The sequence below is a fragment of the Artemia sp. Qi Xiang Cuo genome, chromosome 4, assembly GCF_049724085.1.
Source record: "Artemia sp. Qi Xiang Cuo chromosome 4, ASM4972408v1, whole genome shotgun sequence".
In the NCBI taxonomy this organism is placed as follows: Eukaryota; Metazoa; Arthropoda; class Branchiopoda; order Anostraca; family Artemiidae; genus Artemia; species Artemia sp. Qi Xiang Cuo.
Genome location: NC_142797.1, coordinates 20,326,054 through 20,344,296, shown reverse-complemented (window position 1 = coordinate 20,344,296; position 18,243 = coordinate 20,326,054). Strand labels below are relative to the sequence as shown.

The 18,243-nt window shown below is 36.5% G+C and overlaps 1 protein-coding gene across 3 annotated transcripts in view; it reads left to right on the top strand.

Moving 5' to 3' along the window:
* The window catches only part of LOC148952867 (phospholipase A and acyltransferase 3-like), a 161,639-nt gene that overhangs the window by 29,859 nt on the left and 113,537 nt on the right, over positions 1-18,243 (top strand). For 2 of the 3 annotated variants that reach the window (XM_089087454.1, XM_089087453.1), the window contains exon 2: positions 6,101-6,198. In XM_089087454.1, coding sequence (XP_088943580.1) covers positions 6,101-6,198 — 98 coding nt within the window. Of the gene's footprint in view, positions 1-6,100; positions 6,199-6,289; positions 6,539-18,243 lie in introns of those variants that run through there. The other variant, XM_089087455.1, reaches the window with a different exon arrangement.

The following is an 18,243-nucleotide window of genomic DNA, read 5'->3' as shown; positions in this document are numbered from 1 at the left end:
CCTCAGATTGTCGCAACGGTAAAATAAAATTACGACAATAACTACAGAACAAGGAATGATGGGTCCAAGGGAAAACAGGACAATCCAAGAAACGATCGATATCACAACGACCGATCCCGAGAGAACAGGAAAAAGTTTCAGACGTTTAAGAGAACCGCATGGGTTAGAAGCCTGAAAAATGTGAAAACTTGCGCATTTGCAGAATCACACATAGTATGTGGGGAACTAAATGGTAAATCGGTGGAAATAGCTATCGATTCCTGCAGCGACCAAACCTATGTACGGAAAGATTTCATAGAGAAAACGGTCATAAACTATGAAAATAAAGTGGCAGCGTTATGCTACTATGGAGCAAAACATAAATGTCCGACGGCTCAGGTCATAATAGAAATCGCCAATGAAGAAGAAAATACGGTTAAAATTGAATTAAAAGTAGGGGTTATACCTACTCTTGCAGTAGACGTTTTACTAGGGGGGGGGAATTCGGCAATATCGAAAACTTTCTTGCACTGAAAGCAACCTCCATGATTAAAAAAGTAAACGCGGTGACACGAGACCAATAAAAAAAAAGAAAAGGGCGGCTGAGCCCCCCACCTGTGAAAATGATGACCAAAATATACAAAACCCATTTCAATTCAACGACGAGATGTTCATAAAAAATGCAAAACTGAGAACACAAATCAGCATCGATAAATAAATGAAACCCAAAACGAACAGAAATTACAATAAATAACCGAGTCAAACTCAAAACGAGCAGAAATTAACATATTTGGGGCTCAAACCCCCTATACCTTCCCAAGGCCAGAACATAATTCGCACTTTACGGAAATGAATGTGCATTGTCAGTTTTATATACATATACTGATATTTAGTAATCAAAATGTTAATATTATTTGATTTATTAAAGTTATAAAAGTAAAAACATTTATATTGTTTTCAGTAAAGAGCAAAGTATGTTCTGGTCTTCGGAAGGTATAGGGGTTTTGAGCCCAACTTATGTTAATTTCTGCTTGTTTTGAGTTTGACTCGGTTATTTATTGTAATTTCTGTTCGTTTTGGGTTTCGTTTTATTTATCGATGCTGATTTGTGGTAGTTTCACATTTTGATTTAATCTTAAGGCCACAATTAGTTTTTAAACATAAAGGCAAATGGTAGGATGGGCGTGGGAGGGGGATTAGTTTCCCTCCAATCACTTTCGACTATTAAAAAGGGCATCAGGCCTTTCTGTTTTCAATCAAATTAGCCCTTTTCGAAGATCCTACGACAACTCCTTCGATACGAAGTGCCCTAGTCTAAACAAAAACAACAACAACAACAAAAAAATACATTATACCCATATCGATCTTACTATAAAAATGCCAAACCTTTCAATCACTTCCGACTATTAAAAAGGGCACTAGGCCTTTCGATTTCCAATCGAATGAGCCCTTTTTGAGTTTCTACGATAACGTTTTCTATAAACACCTTATAAGCCCCCCAGGGCATAAATTACAACCCTTACCTCAAGGGCTGTGAGGGTGGTTGTCATCCACCAAGACCTAATTTCCAGAACATTTAAGTACGTTAAACAAAATGGCTATCTCACAATTTTGATTGGACGTGTTTGGGAAAATGGCGGGCGTGAGAGGGGCGTTAGTTGCTCTCCGATCACTTTCAACTATTAAAAAAGGCACTAGACCTTTCAATTTCCAATCAAATGAGCCCTTTTGAAGTTTCTACGACAACGCTTTCAATAAAAACCTTATATGCCCCCAGGGCATAACTTATAGCCCTTGCCCTGAAGGCTGGGGGGAGGGTTGTCATCCTCAAAGGCCTAATTTCCAGTACTTTCTCTTACGTTGAACAAAATGACCATCTCTAAACTTTGATTGAATATGTTCTGGGAAATGGTGGGCTTAAGAGGGGGGTTAGTTGCCCTTCAATCACTTTTGACTATTAAAAGGGCACTAGCCCTTTCAATCTCCAGTTAAATGAGCCCTTTTCGAAGTTTCTACAAAATCGCTTTCTATAAAAACCTTATATGCCCCCAGGGCATAACTTACAACCTTTGCCCTAAGGGCAGGGGGGAGGGGTTGTCATCCTCAAAGACATAATTTCTAAAAATTTCAACTACACTGAACAAAATGGCTATCTAAAAATTTTGATTAGATGTGTTTGGGGAAATCGTGGGCGTGAGAGGGGGGTTAGTTGCCCTCAAATCACTTTTGACTATTGAAAAGGGCACTAGCCCTTTCAATTCCCAATTGAATGAGCCCTTTTCTTGAAGCTTCTACGACAAAGATTCAAAATAACTTATGTGCCCCCAGGGCATAACTTACAACCCTTGCCCTGAAGACTGTGGGGGGGGGGGGAGTGTTTTAATCGAAGGTATAATTTCCTAAACTGCGTGGAACAAAATGGCTATCTCAAAATTTTGATTGGATGGGTTTGGGGAAATGGTGGGCGTGGAAGGGGTGTTAGTTGCCTTCCAATCAGTTTCGACTACAAAAAAGGGCACTAGCCATTTCAATTTCCAATCGAATGAGCCCTTTTTGAAATTTCTACGACATTGCGTTCTATAAAAACTTTATGTGCCCCCAGGGTATAAATTACAACCCTTGCCCCAAGGGCTGTGAGGGTGGTTGTCATCCTCTAAGACCGAATTTCGAGAACGTTCAACTACGTTAAACAAAATGGCTATCTCAAAATTTTGATTGGATGTGTTTGGGAAAATGGTGGGCGTGAGAGGGCGTTAGTCGCTCTTTAATCAGTTTCAACTATTAAAAGAGGCACTAGACCTTTCTATTTCCAATCAAATGAGCCCTTTTGAAGTTTCTACGACAACGCTTTCAATAAAAACCTTATATACCCCCAGGGCATAACTTATAACCCTTGCCCTGAGGACTGGGGGGGGGTCATCCTCAAAGACCTAATTTACAGTACTTTCTGCTACGTTGAACAAAATGGCTATCTGAAAATTTTGATTGGATGTGTTTCAAGGAATGGTGGGCGTGAGAGGGGGCTTAGTTACCCTCCAATTACTTTCGACTATTAAAAAGGGCACTAGCCCCCCCCCCCCAATTTCCAATGGAATGAGCCCCGCTTGAAGTTTTAATGACAACTCTATCTATAAAAGCGTTATATGCCCCCAGAGCATAACTTACAACCTTTGCCCTGGGGGCTATGGGGGGTTTGTCATCCTTAAATACATAATTTCCAGAACTTTCAACTACGTTGAACAAAATTGCCATCTCTAAACTTTGATTGAATGTGTCTGGGGAAATGGTGGGCGTGAGAGGGGGTTAATCGCTCTCCACTCACTTTCGACTATTAAAAAGGGTAATTTAAATTTCCAATCAATTGAGCACTTTTTGAAGTTTCTACAACAACTTTCTATATAAACCTTATATGCCCCCAGGGCATAAATTACAACCCTTGCACTGAGGGCTCTGTTTGGGTTATCATCATAAAAGACCTAATTTCAAGAACTTTCGACTACATTGAACAAAATGGATATTTCAAAATTTTCATTGGATGTGTTAGGGGAAATAGTGGGCGTGAGAGGGGGGTTAGTTGCCCTTTATTCAATTTCGACTATTAAAAGGGCACTAGCCCTTTCAATTTCCAATTAAATGAGTCCTTTTCGAAGTTTCTACAACTTGCTTTCTATAAAAACCTTATATGCCCCCAGGGCATAACTTACAACCCTTGCCCTGAGGGCTGTGGGAGGGGGGGGTTGTCATCCTTAAAGACCTAATTTCCAAAACCTTCAACTACATTGAATAAAATGGCTATCTAAAAATTTGGATTGGATGTGTTTGGGGAAAAGGTGAGCGTGAGAGGTGGAGTAGTTGCCCTCAATAAAAACTTATATGCCCCCAGGGCATCACTTATAACCCTTGCCCTGAAGACTGTGGGGGTATTGTTCTAATCGAAGGTATAATTTCCTGAACTTTAAACTGCGTAGAACAAAATGGCTATCTCAAACTTTTGATTTGATGAGTTTGGGGAAATGGTGGGCGTGGAAGGGGTGTTAGTTGCCTTCCAATCACTTTCGACTATTAAAAAGGGCACTAGCCATTTCAGTTTCCAATAGAATGAGCCCTTTTTGAAGTTTCTACGACAACGCGTTCTATAAAAACCTTATATGCCCCCAGGGCATAATTTACAACCCTTGCCCTGATGGCTGTGTGGGGGATGTCATCCTCGAAGACCTAATTTTCAGAACTTTCAACTATGTAGAACAAAATGGCTGTCTTAAAATTTTGATTGGATGTGAGGAAAAGGTGGGCGTGATAGGGATGCTAGTTGCCCTCAAATCAATTTTTACTATTAAAAATGGCACTAGCCCTTTCAATTTACAATCGAATGAGCCCCTTTTGAAGTTTCTACGACAACGCTTTCTATAAGAACCTTATATGCCGCAAGTGCGTAACTTACAACCTTTGCCCTGAGGGATATGGGGGAGCGTCCTCCTCAAAAACATAATTTATATCTGGAAATCAACTACGCTGAACAAAATAGCTATCTAAAAGTGTTGATTGGATGTGGTTGGGGAAAAGGTTGGCGTGAGAGGGGGGTTAGCTGCCCTCAAAGCAGCTTCGACTATTAAAAGGGGCACTAGACCTTTGAATTTCCAATCGAATGATCCCTTTTTCCAGTTTCTACGATAAAGATTTCAATCAAAACTAATATGCCCTCAGGGCATAACTTATAACCCTTGCCCTGAAGACTGTGGGGGGAGTGTCCTCCTCAAAGGTATAATATCCTGAACTTTAAACTGCGTGGAACAAAATGGAACTCTTGACTACATTGAACAAAATGGATATCTCAAAATTTTGATTGGATGTGTTTGGGGAAATGATGTGCGTAGAAGGGGTGTTGGTTGCCTTCCAATCACTTTCGACTATTAAAAAGGGCACTAGCCATTTCAATTTCCAATCGAATGAGACCTTTTTGAAGTTTCTACGACAACGCGTTCTATAAAAATCTTATATGCCCTTTGGGCATAACTTACAATCCTTGCCCTGAGGGCTGTGGGGGGGGGGGGTGTCATCCTCGAAGTCCTAATTTCCAAGACCTAATTTCCTTTTCGAAGTTTCTACGACAACTCCTTCGATACGAAGTGCCCTGGTATGAAAAAAAAAATAATAATACATTGTGCCAACATCGTTCTTTACTTAGGCAGCGCTATTGCGCTGCCTAGCGTATGATAGGGTATTATATTGAAACAGAGGGCATGTTTTATCCTGGATAACTAAAAGGGCTTCGGGTATTAGGGTCAAACTTTAAGAAAGTTTTGAGAGGAATGCCGAACACTATCACAACACATCATGTGCTTGCTGGTTGCAAAAGGAAATATCAGCTGTATCGAAGAAATGGCTGAGTTTATTGTGTTCAAGTTATGTTGATGGGATATTGAAGAGTGATTGGAAGGCAACCAACCCTCCCCCCCGCGCGTGTCTTTTTTGTGTGACCCCTCTCCCCAACATTGATTAGAATTTCGATATTGTCATTTTGTTTAAACTAGCCAAAAGGTCTAATAGCTATGCCCCAAGGGATACAATGCCCCCACAGCCCCAGGGTGAGAATAGTAAATTATGCAGTTTGCCCATTGTTTACATACAGGATTGGTCATTAGGAAAAGGGAAAATGTTTGATTCTGGGTGTATCTGAACGGAGAATCTTGAGTGTTATGTTAAACTAAATAAAAAAAAACAAAAAACACTTGTGTACATCCAGTTTATCAAACAAGGCAGATCTGCAGTATTTTAAGAATGGCTGAGGGCATTAAATTGAATCTATCAGGACATGTCGAGGGGAATGTTGAAAAGTTGTTGGAGGGCTACCAGTCCCCTCTCATACCCTATCTTAAGATCAATAGAAGAAATCCATAATTTGACTTTTTATAAGAAAGATCCATCTTAAGTTAAAAGAAAATTTTAGGTAGAAAATTTCTAATTTTTAATATAAAATTCATTAAAACTGGTCTATTTGGACCTGGTATTTATTCAACTTTATAATTTTGACAATTATAAGTATTCTATAAATTAGGAGATGAGTATATTATATAAATAGAATATCATGTATTCTTGAAAATTCCTTTTATATGTCTTTCAGACCATTGGAAGAGGACTATCCAAATAAAGGATATGTTTCTGAATGGTTTAAAAATGCAGCCATTCTAAGGGAAGAGTTTCTTAAGAAGCTTCATATTGGTATGTTTTAGCTCATGCTATTTTCCCCCTGTTATTATGTGTTGTCTGTGACCATTACAGCTTCGGTATGTTATTCCAGAAATCAAAGGCCGTGGCAAAAGAACTGCAAATGTGCAAAATGGAAACTGTTCAACTCTCTGAAGAGTAATTACCTCGGATGAGTCATCTCCTCGGAGGAGATGAGTATATTATATAAATAGAATATCATGTATTCTCGAAAATTCCTTTTATATGTCTTTCAGACCATTGGAAGAGGTCTATCCAAATAAAGGATATGTTTCTGAATGGTTTAAAGATGCAGCCATTCTAAGGGAAGAGTTTCTTAAGAAGCTTCATATTGGTATGTTTTAGCTCATGCTATTTTCCCCCTGTTATCATGTGTTGTCTGTGACCATTACAGCTTCGGTATGCTATTCCAGAAATTAAAGGCCATGGCAAAAGAACTGCAAATGTGCAAAATGGAAACTGTTCAACTCTCTGAAGAGTAATGACCTCGGCAGTTTTTTAGTGTATTACTTGGACAGGAACAGGGTTATATTGATATCCAGAAATAGACTAGCTTTAAAAAAGGATTTGAAAGAATGTGATTTTTAGATCCCAGGTTAAAACTATCTTGCAGCTGGTCTTCAATGAAGTATTCTATTTCAGTAAAGTTATCTTATTTTTATTAGTTAGAAACCACGCACTTAAATTTTTTTTCAACTGAGCCTTTAATGACAAAAAAATACTAATAAAAATCTATTCTACTACCCTACACCATTGTCACACATAAAGGTCTTATGTGTCGAAGTTACCGTTTGCTAAGTTGTTTAATGGAAATTCAGCCATCCAATTTATATTCAATTTCATTTTAGGTTTTCATATCTGCATTGATCCACTGGTCCTTCAAATATAAAAAGTTTTTAGCAAATATTTCGTAGAAGTAAAATTGTCAGATATGGCCTTTAGCAGGCGTGCAAAAAGTGCCGTAGCAAAGTAGCATGCTACTTGGCAGTTTTCAAAATTGGTAGCAGGCTTTGTCTGAAAATACCATTTTTACATATAAAAATACTTTTTGCTCAAAGAAAAGCTGTACAAACACTAATTGTGCTGCTAAAGTGTTGGTATTTTTTAGAATTGTGTCTAGTCCTGCTACTGGCAGGTTTGGAACATTTTGCATACCTCGCCTTAAGGCGTTGACTGTGATGACTATATTTTTGTATGTACTACTGAAACAGGAATATACCTATTTTTAAATTTAATGTTTTTCTTGCGTCTCCAAGCAGGGAGGGGGTAGAGTAGGGGTAAATTTCCTGGGTTTTTCAAAGGAGTTCTCCAAGAAATGCAAGCCATATTGGGAAAAAAAAGCTGCTTTTAAGTTGTTGACACCTCACCCTTCTCCCAAAGCTCAGAAGCATCAAGAACTTTTTTGGATTCATATTAAGTTTTAAATCCTATTAGAGCTGATTTTTTCTTCTTTTTTTCCTCTACTGCTTTTGTCTCAATTTTTATATAAAACTTTGATTTTTAGATTGATAATTTATCTGTAACCCGCTTTTAAACCAACCAAGTGGAGAAAAATACACTAAAAAAAAAACAAAAAAAACAGACACAAGTTTAAGCAAAACTTAGAAATTATTTCCATTATAGTCAAAAGTTGGCTGTTTTGACTGTTCACTAATTGTGATAAAAAAATAATTAATCTTATTTGTGTTATTAAATATGTGTATGAAGGCTTGTGTCGCCTAAAATGTATGGTGCTGGGCATACACCCCCCCCCATGGAAATTTACCCCAAATGCAAAATTGAACAGCCAAAGACAAAGTGGGACAAATAATCATAGTAAAGAGAAGAATAAATTTTTGAAACACTTCTATATTCCAAAATGTAGGTGGAATATGTGGTGTAGAATATCCTACAGTATTTAATTAAATTTTTTTTAGTTCTTTTTTGTTTTTTAGGGGGGGGGGTTGAGTTATCGTAGCTGGGTATGATAAAGGTTAAAGAACATAATTTAAATTTATGAAATTAGTGGATATTGTAAATGGGTTGCCCTATGATGAAAGTGGAGAGAGATAACAGGTTGGGACTAAGAAGTACAAGTAATTACTTCCCATGGACTTGGTCTGTTACCAACAACCATAGTACAAGTAGATATGTGCTCATTAGATCCTATGGGATCCACGAAATCCAATACTTCTGATGACAAAATTTTACACTTTTTAACACTTTCAATAACTTCCAACTCTTCCAATGTAGTTGTAAAACAAAATTTTTGTGTAAATCTTTTTTAAGATATTTTTAACACACTTTTCTGTTGGAATTTGTCTATGGCTCATACTTCCTGGTTTAATTTGTCTAAGGCTCGTATACCTGGCTTTCGTAAAATGAAATTGGATAGAGCAAGCGTTAATTTTATGTCCACTTTAATATTTGTTGGTAGCGATTGGGGTATATTAAACATCTCATGATTTATTTTCCCAACTAAATTCAATTTACTAGTTGTCGCCTTTTTAAGTGTATCTGTACTATCAGTGTCAGTAATATATTAATATCCATTATGTGATCCCCTCAATTTCTTAGATGAATTTTGTGTCATTAACATGAACTCTATGTAGCTCATATAATTTGGGAGATTTGTACCGTGAGTAAAATGTGATATATTTAAAATACAAAAATAAAGTTCCTTCTTTCTAAAGATAATTCCGACTTCCTCTAATTAAGTTTAAATCTAGTTTCAAAAAAAGAAAAGTCCTTAATCAGCAAAGAGAAAAATTGCAGTTTAGCCTCAGACAAAGAACGGCGTTATCCAGCTTTGGATTTCGCTAAGATAGTGGGCAATAAAAAAGATGCTACACACACAATGTTTCTAAGGAAGTTTAAATTAGAGGAGCCGTGTGAACATTTGAATCATCAGAAATATTTAACACCGATTATTGGACGGAGGGTTTGGCCCGCCTCAGGACTTAGGCCAATCGTGGGTAGCTCCCACGGCACATGATCAGGACTTAGGATATATAGTGAAGAAAAATGTTTTTCGTGCTCTTATTATTATCGACAGAATTAAACTGGCATTCAGGCATTGCGATTCAAATTATTATGCAGTCATTGTAGAGACTTGGTTATTATTTGCCGTCAATTGAAGCGAGCATTGTTGTACACCTAAATATGTAAGTCATAATAAAACTATTATCTTTCTATTTGCGTTTATTATATTTTTATATGTCTGTATCTAACCACACGACAGGTAGCTAGTTCGCATATCCCCAAGGTACATTCCCAGGGATCTGATCTCCAGATACCTCGAGGAAAAGAGGTTGCATTCATTTACTTATTTTATTTTCTCGCCTTCGGCGAGAGGCGCTATCGGTACGCTGCTTTTAATTATAGTATCACAAATGGCATAGTCCTTGGCGCTATACGTGACGCTATCGGAGAACTTTTAAGGTGTAAGTTCACAGCTTCAAAGTACAATTTTAGACTTGACCCCGTCAATCTTCATTACCGCAATTAAGCCCTGTTCCCAATAAAAGTTTATTGCTACAAATGGCACGGTCGGAAATTGGAGGAAAACTTGCGAACTAGTTAGGCTATAAACCTTGCAATTTATATTTCATCATTGGAACGATACAAACCTATAAAAAAAGTGATTAGACCTATTGTCGCTAAGCTATTACAGGGAAACCCTTTAGGATATTTCACAGGAGATAATAGTCTCCCCCTAAATAGGTTAAGTGAAAAAAATAAATTTATTTTGAGTTAATTCAAATACAAAAAAAAATGTCTGAAGATTTAGAAGAAAAATCAAAGGCGCAAAAGTTAGTTGTGAAATATATAAAAATAGCAAAGTCTATCCCGCAGTACAATGGTCAATCGGATATTGACGAATTTAATATCCAATTGGCCCAGTTTGTAGAACTAACAAAAACAGAGCTAGAAACGTTAGTCGACATGCTTCTATTCTGATTAATAGGCCAGGCCTTAACCTTTCTAAAGCAGATTGAACATACCATAGGTAATGACGCCAACTTGCCAATACGGTGGACACATTGTTAACGGCATTTAAAGAAAGATTTATCGAAACCAGTTCTACAAATAAATTAAAACACGGAATGGTATGCTTTGACAATTCACAAAATATAAGGGAATATCTTGATAATATACGCATTTCAGTAGAGGCAAAATACGGAAGAGGTTCAGGACAACTGTATGAAAAAGTCATTCTAAATACCTTTTTGCAAGGGCTACCCCCGAAACTATATAGAATGGTAATATCCAAAAATATTCAGACGTTGGATCTTGCAGTTCAGGAGGTAGATCAATTGATCGAAGTCGACACGATGGTCGCAAATCACAGTAAAGCAAAAATAAATAGCCTAGGCGATTCAAACGCGAACCTAACCTTCAAGGGCGATCAGGCGTTTCCCAATTTCTTTTCAAGGGATAACTCCCCAGTGCCACAAAGAAATAAAACGCAAGAACCCGCTAGGCAGAAAACATTACGTTTTCAGCCTATCAAATAATCTCATTATGAAAATAACCATGCAATAATAAGATGCTATAATTGTAATCGACCTGTGCACATCATGAGGGACTGCCGTTATGTCCCCAAACACATATCAAGATCTGCTGTCGACAGCAGGCAAAATTATGGCAACTTTTTGTTCGGAAGAACAAATTATAGCGCTGGTGGTGCACAAGACTATAGCCTGGAGCAATTGCGGCAATCAGTACCTTACAACGTATACCAACCAGATTTGTATACCCCTCCCCCAATAGACCAATAAGTTACCGATGTGAAAACCCAAAGAATAGACAATGCCAATATAATACAGGAATAGTATATAGAATTCACAAAAGTGTGCCGAAGAGAAATAAAAATTTTCCGATCCGTCGGCATCGGCTGTCAGTGCCAGCACGTAGAACCGACGCCCGACACTCAAGATACAATAATAATATATTGCGAAGATAGATAGATGTAAATCAATTAGATATGCCTACGGAATCTCATATGTCTGAATATCTATTACAGGCACCGACACATGAAATAAATCCTCAGGGAAACGTTTCAGGCCCCTCAGAAATATAAATTGGACCCAGAGGGTGCGCAGAATATTTAATAGGTCCAAAACAATGATAGTACCGTCTTGTAGTGATAGTAATAATAAGTTACCTATATTTAATGACTTTTGTTTGGCAAATATTTACTTTTAGGCTTTGATTGACTCTGGTGCTACTGCGAACATTATAAACTCATGCGTATTTGATATGTTGCCTCCCCATATTAGACAACAAAGACATTTTAATAATCCCAATCTAACTAGCGTGACAGGGCATAAATTGAACGCGAGGTTCAATTCGCCTAAACGTAAAAAGGGAGAATAGGATCTTTCCGACAAATTTTATAATATGCGATAACTTTCCGTATGAAGCAATTATAGGCGCAAATTTTTTAAGGTCTAATAGAGAACTATTAGACCTAGCGAACGAAAGACTTTTCTACCCGGCTAAGGTAGGGGAAGAAATATATACCTTAAGAAATTGTAACAGAGGTTACAAAGACAGCGTAACAGTAAATAGAATTTATGGCGGTATAATATCGCAATCTTTTGAACCTCATGTCTCGCAAGGAGGAAAAGGAATATTTAGAAACTTGTCCAATTATTCTGAGAGACATTGCAGAGATGAAGTAAATTTAAAAAATAAGGGTATTGAATCTGCGAAAATAAAAATAGGAGATAAGCGGCAGTACAGGTCAAACAAAATCAAGAAAATAGTGGAATTGTGGAAAAACATAGCAAAACCCAGCGTGACGCCGCAAGATGCCGAAATGGCGCAACATAGTACCACTATGAATCTAATAAACAACGAAAATAAAAAGAAATATTACGGATTCGCGATAAGGAAAACAAAAGTCCCTCCCAAAACGATGCAAAAAATTCAAATCACACAGATGATTGAACCAGTAGTTAGCAAATCCGAAATATGGTTTGCGACCCCATCAAATGAAATTCCTGAAAATCTGCTATGTGAGGAACAGATTATATCTTACGAAAAAGGAGGAGGTTTTATTTGGGTAACTAATAACCACGAAAATGATACAATTACAATAACAAAGGGGACGTGTTTAGTTCAAATCCAAGTTTTATCGGAGAATGAATTAAATAGATGGGAAAATTCTAAAACAAACCTAGTTAACGGCATTAAAACCTCAAATAACAAATATCCTCTAACTAAATCGCAATTTTTAAACAAATTTAATATGGATCATATTACGGACTTGGAACTTAAGAAAAAATTATGCGAATTATTATGGAATTTTAAAGATGTATTTTCCGCATCTGAAGATGACACTTGACTGATACCATTTTATGAACATTCAATTTTAAGGACTGGCAATCCTTTAGCGAAACAGCCATATCGTGTACCGTATAAGCACAAAGAATGGTAAAAAATAAAATCTATGAATTAGAAAAAAATGAAATTTTATACCCCAATATTAGCCCATATGCTGTACCATTGATATTGGTACCAAAAAAGAATCGCGATCTAATACTTGTATTAGATTATAAAGCCCTCAAAAACCAAATGATTATCGATAAATTTCCTTTATCATGAATAGACTAAATTCTCGACTCTTTTTCAAGCAAAAATAAAATTTTTACTTCTTTGGACCTTACCCAAGGCTACCATCAAGTGAAAATAGCTGAAAAATATGTCTATAAAACTGCGTTTTCAACAGCTGAATGTGGTTCATATGAATACTTAAGAGTACCTTTTGGACTTAAAACAAGTTCAAGCGCGCTATATAGACCCTTATTACACGTGTTAAGAGGATTAAAGAATATCATTAATTTTGTTGATAACGTTATATGCGTGGGAGAAAACGCTGAACAACGCTTAGAAAAATTAGATAAGATGTTCAAGAAGTTCATACAGGGCAATTTAAAATGCCGGCCCGAAAAAGTAAATTTATTTCAACCTAAAATTAAATTTTTAGGAGGAATAGTAACACAAGGAGAGATATCCCCAGACCCCGACAAAATAAAATGTGTTGAAAACCTCAAACCCCCTAGAACTATGAAAGAATTAAGAGGAATTTTGGGTCTTACTGGTTACTTTATAAAATTCGTGCATAATTACGCCCAAATTGCGAAACCCCTCAAGGAGATAACTAAAGGAAACTTCCAAAATGTGACCTGATCCTAGAACGCTTAAATTTCTCTAGACCGTCTCAAAACGGCACTCACTTCTGAACCGATATTATGAAACCCTGATTTTGAAAACGGACGATTTGTGGTTACAACCGATGCTAGTTCAAAAGGTATTGGGATTATTATTTCGCAAATAAGTCCCTTAGGAAACCCTGATCCTTTCCAACGACCTTCTAATCAAAAAAAAATAGAAAAAGTTATATGCTATTCGAGTAGAACCTTATCAAGAGGCGAAAGTAGTTATTCCGCCACAAACTTAGAATTATTATCTATAATCCACCACTTGGACAAATTTAGATACTATTTAATTGGTAGAAAATTTATACTACGATTAGACCATAAAAGCTTGCAGTACCTGCGCACATTTAAAAACCCCACGGGAATTCTAGCCAGATGGATTATGAAAATCCAAGACCTAGATTACGAATTTGAACATTTAGAAGGTAAAAAAAAACGCAGCTTGTGACTTTTTAAGTAGATATCCAGAAAATACTCCGTTGGAAGCTGAGGAAAATGAAGTTAACGCTATCAATGCTAAGAGCAAACATAAATGTAAGAAAAACAAAGTCAAAGACACAGTAAAAGAAAATAAGATTAACTATTGTACCCTGTCTTTAGACAATATAAAAAGAAAGCAAAAAAAAGGACGAAATGTGTTCAGCGCTTATTAATTATTTTGTGAATGACGATGTGTTACCAGATAAATTCAAAACTCTTAGAAAAGAGACAAATAATTTTTAATATGATCTTGATGAAGAAATACTAGGTAACATCGTGACTGCTGAGACAAATAGAAACCAAACCTCAATAATACCTGTGTTACCACAAAACTTAATAATAACTGTGTTCGAATATTTTCATTCAGATACAGGTGGACACTCAGGAGTAATGAAAACTTTCCATAAATTAAAACAACATTTTTACGTGCCGTCGGCAATAACAAAACTTAAAGAATTTGTAAGTACATGCGAAGCATGTAACTTAAGAAAAATCCCCCAGGCTTATCCTAATCCTCCAATGGGAAGGGTCCTGGTAGCTAAGTACCCCTTCGATTTTGTCTCATTTGACTTATACGGAACCAGCGGAGGCTTGCCTGTTTCCAACAGAGGCCATACTTGTATTCTTTCAGTTATAGATCACTTTTCTGGATTTACTTTTGCAAAGGCATTAAAAAGTCAAGGTGCTTACGGTGCTTAAGGCGTTAGCGAAATTATTTTTACAATTTGGCGTTCCAAATAAAGTTTTAAGTGACAATGGAAGTAATTTTGTTTCAAAGGTAACAAAAGATTTAATGAGTTTTCTTAACATAGAGAAAATGGTGACATCTGCGTATCACCCACAAGCTAATGGTAAAATAGAAAATAGGCATAAAATATTTTCGAATATATTAAGCATTTATACAAAAGACAAAAGGAACGATTGGGATCAATTCTTACCTTATTTAACTAACGTAATCAACACTGCTTATTCAGAAACAACCAAAGACAATCCATTTTATTTACTTTTCGGTCGTGATTTTAGAATCCTGTATGATGAGATTATTGAATCTCGACAGTATTACAATTACAATAACTCGGAGGATTACAAACAAGAATTCATAAATAGGATGAGGAAAACTTATAAAATAGTTAGGCAAGAGTTCGAAAAATGTAAAATAAACCAAGAGCTAAGAAATCAACCCAAAGTCAAGGGAAGTATAGATTCCAAAGTAGAAGACTGCGTCTACCTAAAGAACGAAGCAAAAACGGACGGCAAATCTTTCCAACAAATTTTCTGGACCGTACAGAATAATGAAAAAGTACGATAACGATTATACTTTTAAAATGGAAAACCCCGATAGTGGAAGTACTTACAAGGCGCATGTTAGCCGAATAAAAAGAGCCAAATTTACAGAGAGATGGGTATCACATCCCTCCTCTACAGATTCGTCAGATGCAGAAAATGAGCCCCCTAAATCAAGATTGGCAGAGCTAAAACCCTTTAATTTCAAGCAAGACTATTTCGAGGATGAGAGCGATGAGGAAAACTTTGAAGAATTTTTAGCTATGAAAAATCTAGTTATTCCCAAGAAAAAATCCCTAATACCAGGATTTTTTCCTGAAATAAAAACGCCAAAAGATCCAAAGAGTTCATCATCGGTGAGTGCATGAGAGTTAGATTATACGATATCTCCGAAAACCCAATTTTTCCCTGATAGAATTTCAACCCCTTGTCCCCCCAAAAGATTTCCAGATGATATGGTTTCCCCTGCAACACCAATAGAAAGGCCCCTGTCATTGTAGGAGGAATTAAACAGAGCTGTAGAAACCCCCGGTATTACTCTAAAGAAAACTCCTCCCAAAGATTCAACTAAAACAAATCTGCGAGAAGATATGAATTTAATAAATTTCCCCATAAAAACAAGTCAAAGTAAATTGCCCGAGAATAAAACTCCCAAGGATGACCAGCAAGGACAATATCATGATATAACTGTGTCCAAGGTAAAACCTAATCAATGGACTTCATGGAGGGAAACACTAGTGCAAAAAATGCCCCATCCCCCTGAAGACATGACATTTAAACAGTGGAGGAGCCCCGCAAAAACTCTTGATTCCTCCCTAAGCTCTCAAGAATTCTTCAAATCTCCCGAGTTGAAAACTCAAGGCGATGATTTAGAGAATAAACCCTCTACTTCCAGAGGAGTAGAAATTTACGAAGGAAGGGGAGGTGATACCTCAAAAACACGAAGTGCAACCTCTAAAAGTTCTAATTCGGAATAATTGAAAACCAGTTTCGAAAACTCGAACGGCAAATCAGACCATATAACAGATAAGGAAATAGGAAAATCAAATCTGATTTCAGCGGCCGCGCACGTAAAATAGACAGTATTAAAAAAGCAGGAATTTTGTAAAAAACAATAAAAAATTTTTTTCTCATTTTGTTAGCAAAATCTAAAAAGAAAAAACCGCAAGAAACAGAAGAAAAAGTAACGACACAGTCAGGTAGAACGGATAAGAAACCGGACAGATTAAAATACCCATAAAAATACAAAAAAAAGATTTTAATGAATAGGCATCATAAAGGAATAATAATTTAAAAACTTTTAATTTACGAGTAAAAATCATACAATTATAAAAATTCTGTAGAGAAATTTTGCTCAACATATATCATGGCTTCGCATGAATCAAAACCGTCTGATACCGACTGTTCAACATATACCAGTTCCCAAAAACAAATTCTAATTAAAAGTCACATTGCATATAATTAATTCGAATAATTTCCCTTAATATAATAAGTCTACCCGTACCATTCCAGTACGATGTATCCAGTCCAACTGAAAGAAGCCGTGATAGGAAGTACTAAGCGAGAAATATTCATACACCATAGAAATGATCTTTGGTTATTTTCTGTTCCAAGAGAAGCTGTTGGAACTTTGTCTTGTTACAATAATACAGAAAGAATAGACCCAAGTTACAAAACAGAATTACTGTTACAAGATGTAGGTACGATAACCATAAAACAAGGATGTCGATTCACAACTAAACTGTCAATTGTTTGAACGCCGTTGATTACAACGATCAAAATGGTAATAAGTCCCAAAATAATCTATTTCAAAACAAATAATCTGTCGTACACTATTTACAATATAGAAAACGAGGAAATGAAAACCTCGATATGGTCCAAAATAGAAAAGAATAAAGGGACGTTAAAGCTTACAAAAATATGAGAAGCATTAGACTCCCAGATCCCCCTGTTTACGAATGAAGACCAGAGATTAACGTATGTGGATGATAGATACGGATTATTCTCAACTAATTTTTGGTGGAACATACTATTGACCGTATGTTTCGTATTCGCGATTTCCCTGACCATTAGAACCTTATTGATTTTCGATTATAGAAAAATACTGAGACTAAAAAGGCGAAAATCAAAAGAAGAACATGGAGAAATGGATGAAATGCAGAGGTCAAACCCAAACCCCCCTGAGAACGTCTAAGCCAAGAAAAAAGGAAGACATGAGAAAACAAGCGGGTATATAGGTCTCCACTCGTCCTTGCTATGTCTTGTTCCCTCATTGTAAGGTTGTTTGCGTAAAACCGTGTGGCTACGACGCTGCAACATGCGTTTCTTAAACAGCACGGACGTGCGTGAACAATGCAGGCATGAAATATGCTGTAAAATTAGACCTCAAACTTAATAATGTAGAGTAACTTATGTTTAAAGGATTGTTTTAAATTTAAGGGAGAATTAAATATGTTTTGAAGAATTAAATAAGCCTTTTATCGTTGCTTCCTTTCTCAGAACAAATTTGAAGACATCTCTATTTTAGATTTCCCAATGGGAATTGTACGTCTACGAAACCAACATGATAATAATGTCGTTTTATGTAGTAGTGTTAGTGTATCTATTTAAGGTTGTCTCGTAGGGTTACATTGAACCCAAAATGCACCTAATCGCACATTTTATTATGTATTATGATTCCTTGATTTTAAAGAACGTGTGATTCTACCTCGTTATTTTTATTATAGGAAGTGGATTGACATATGGGACACCGAGAATTAGAATGAATTGTCCAGTGCAGATACAACCTAGTAGCATCTATTTTCATCATACCTTAACCAACGAAGAGTACTCACCATAGATTCCAGGCAATTTTCATCCCAGATTCGTCTACAAAAATTATATTTATCTTTTGATCGTTGTTTCCTCGACCATGAACTATATTACGTATCAGGTAACATTGTATTTGAATCTCAGTATCCAGTGCATTATCGAACTATATAATCACATAAATTCTGAGAACCCCATCGACCAGTACAAGATATTAGTACATAAATATCGCCTTTGATAATCATTATGGATCCATATACCA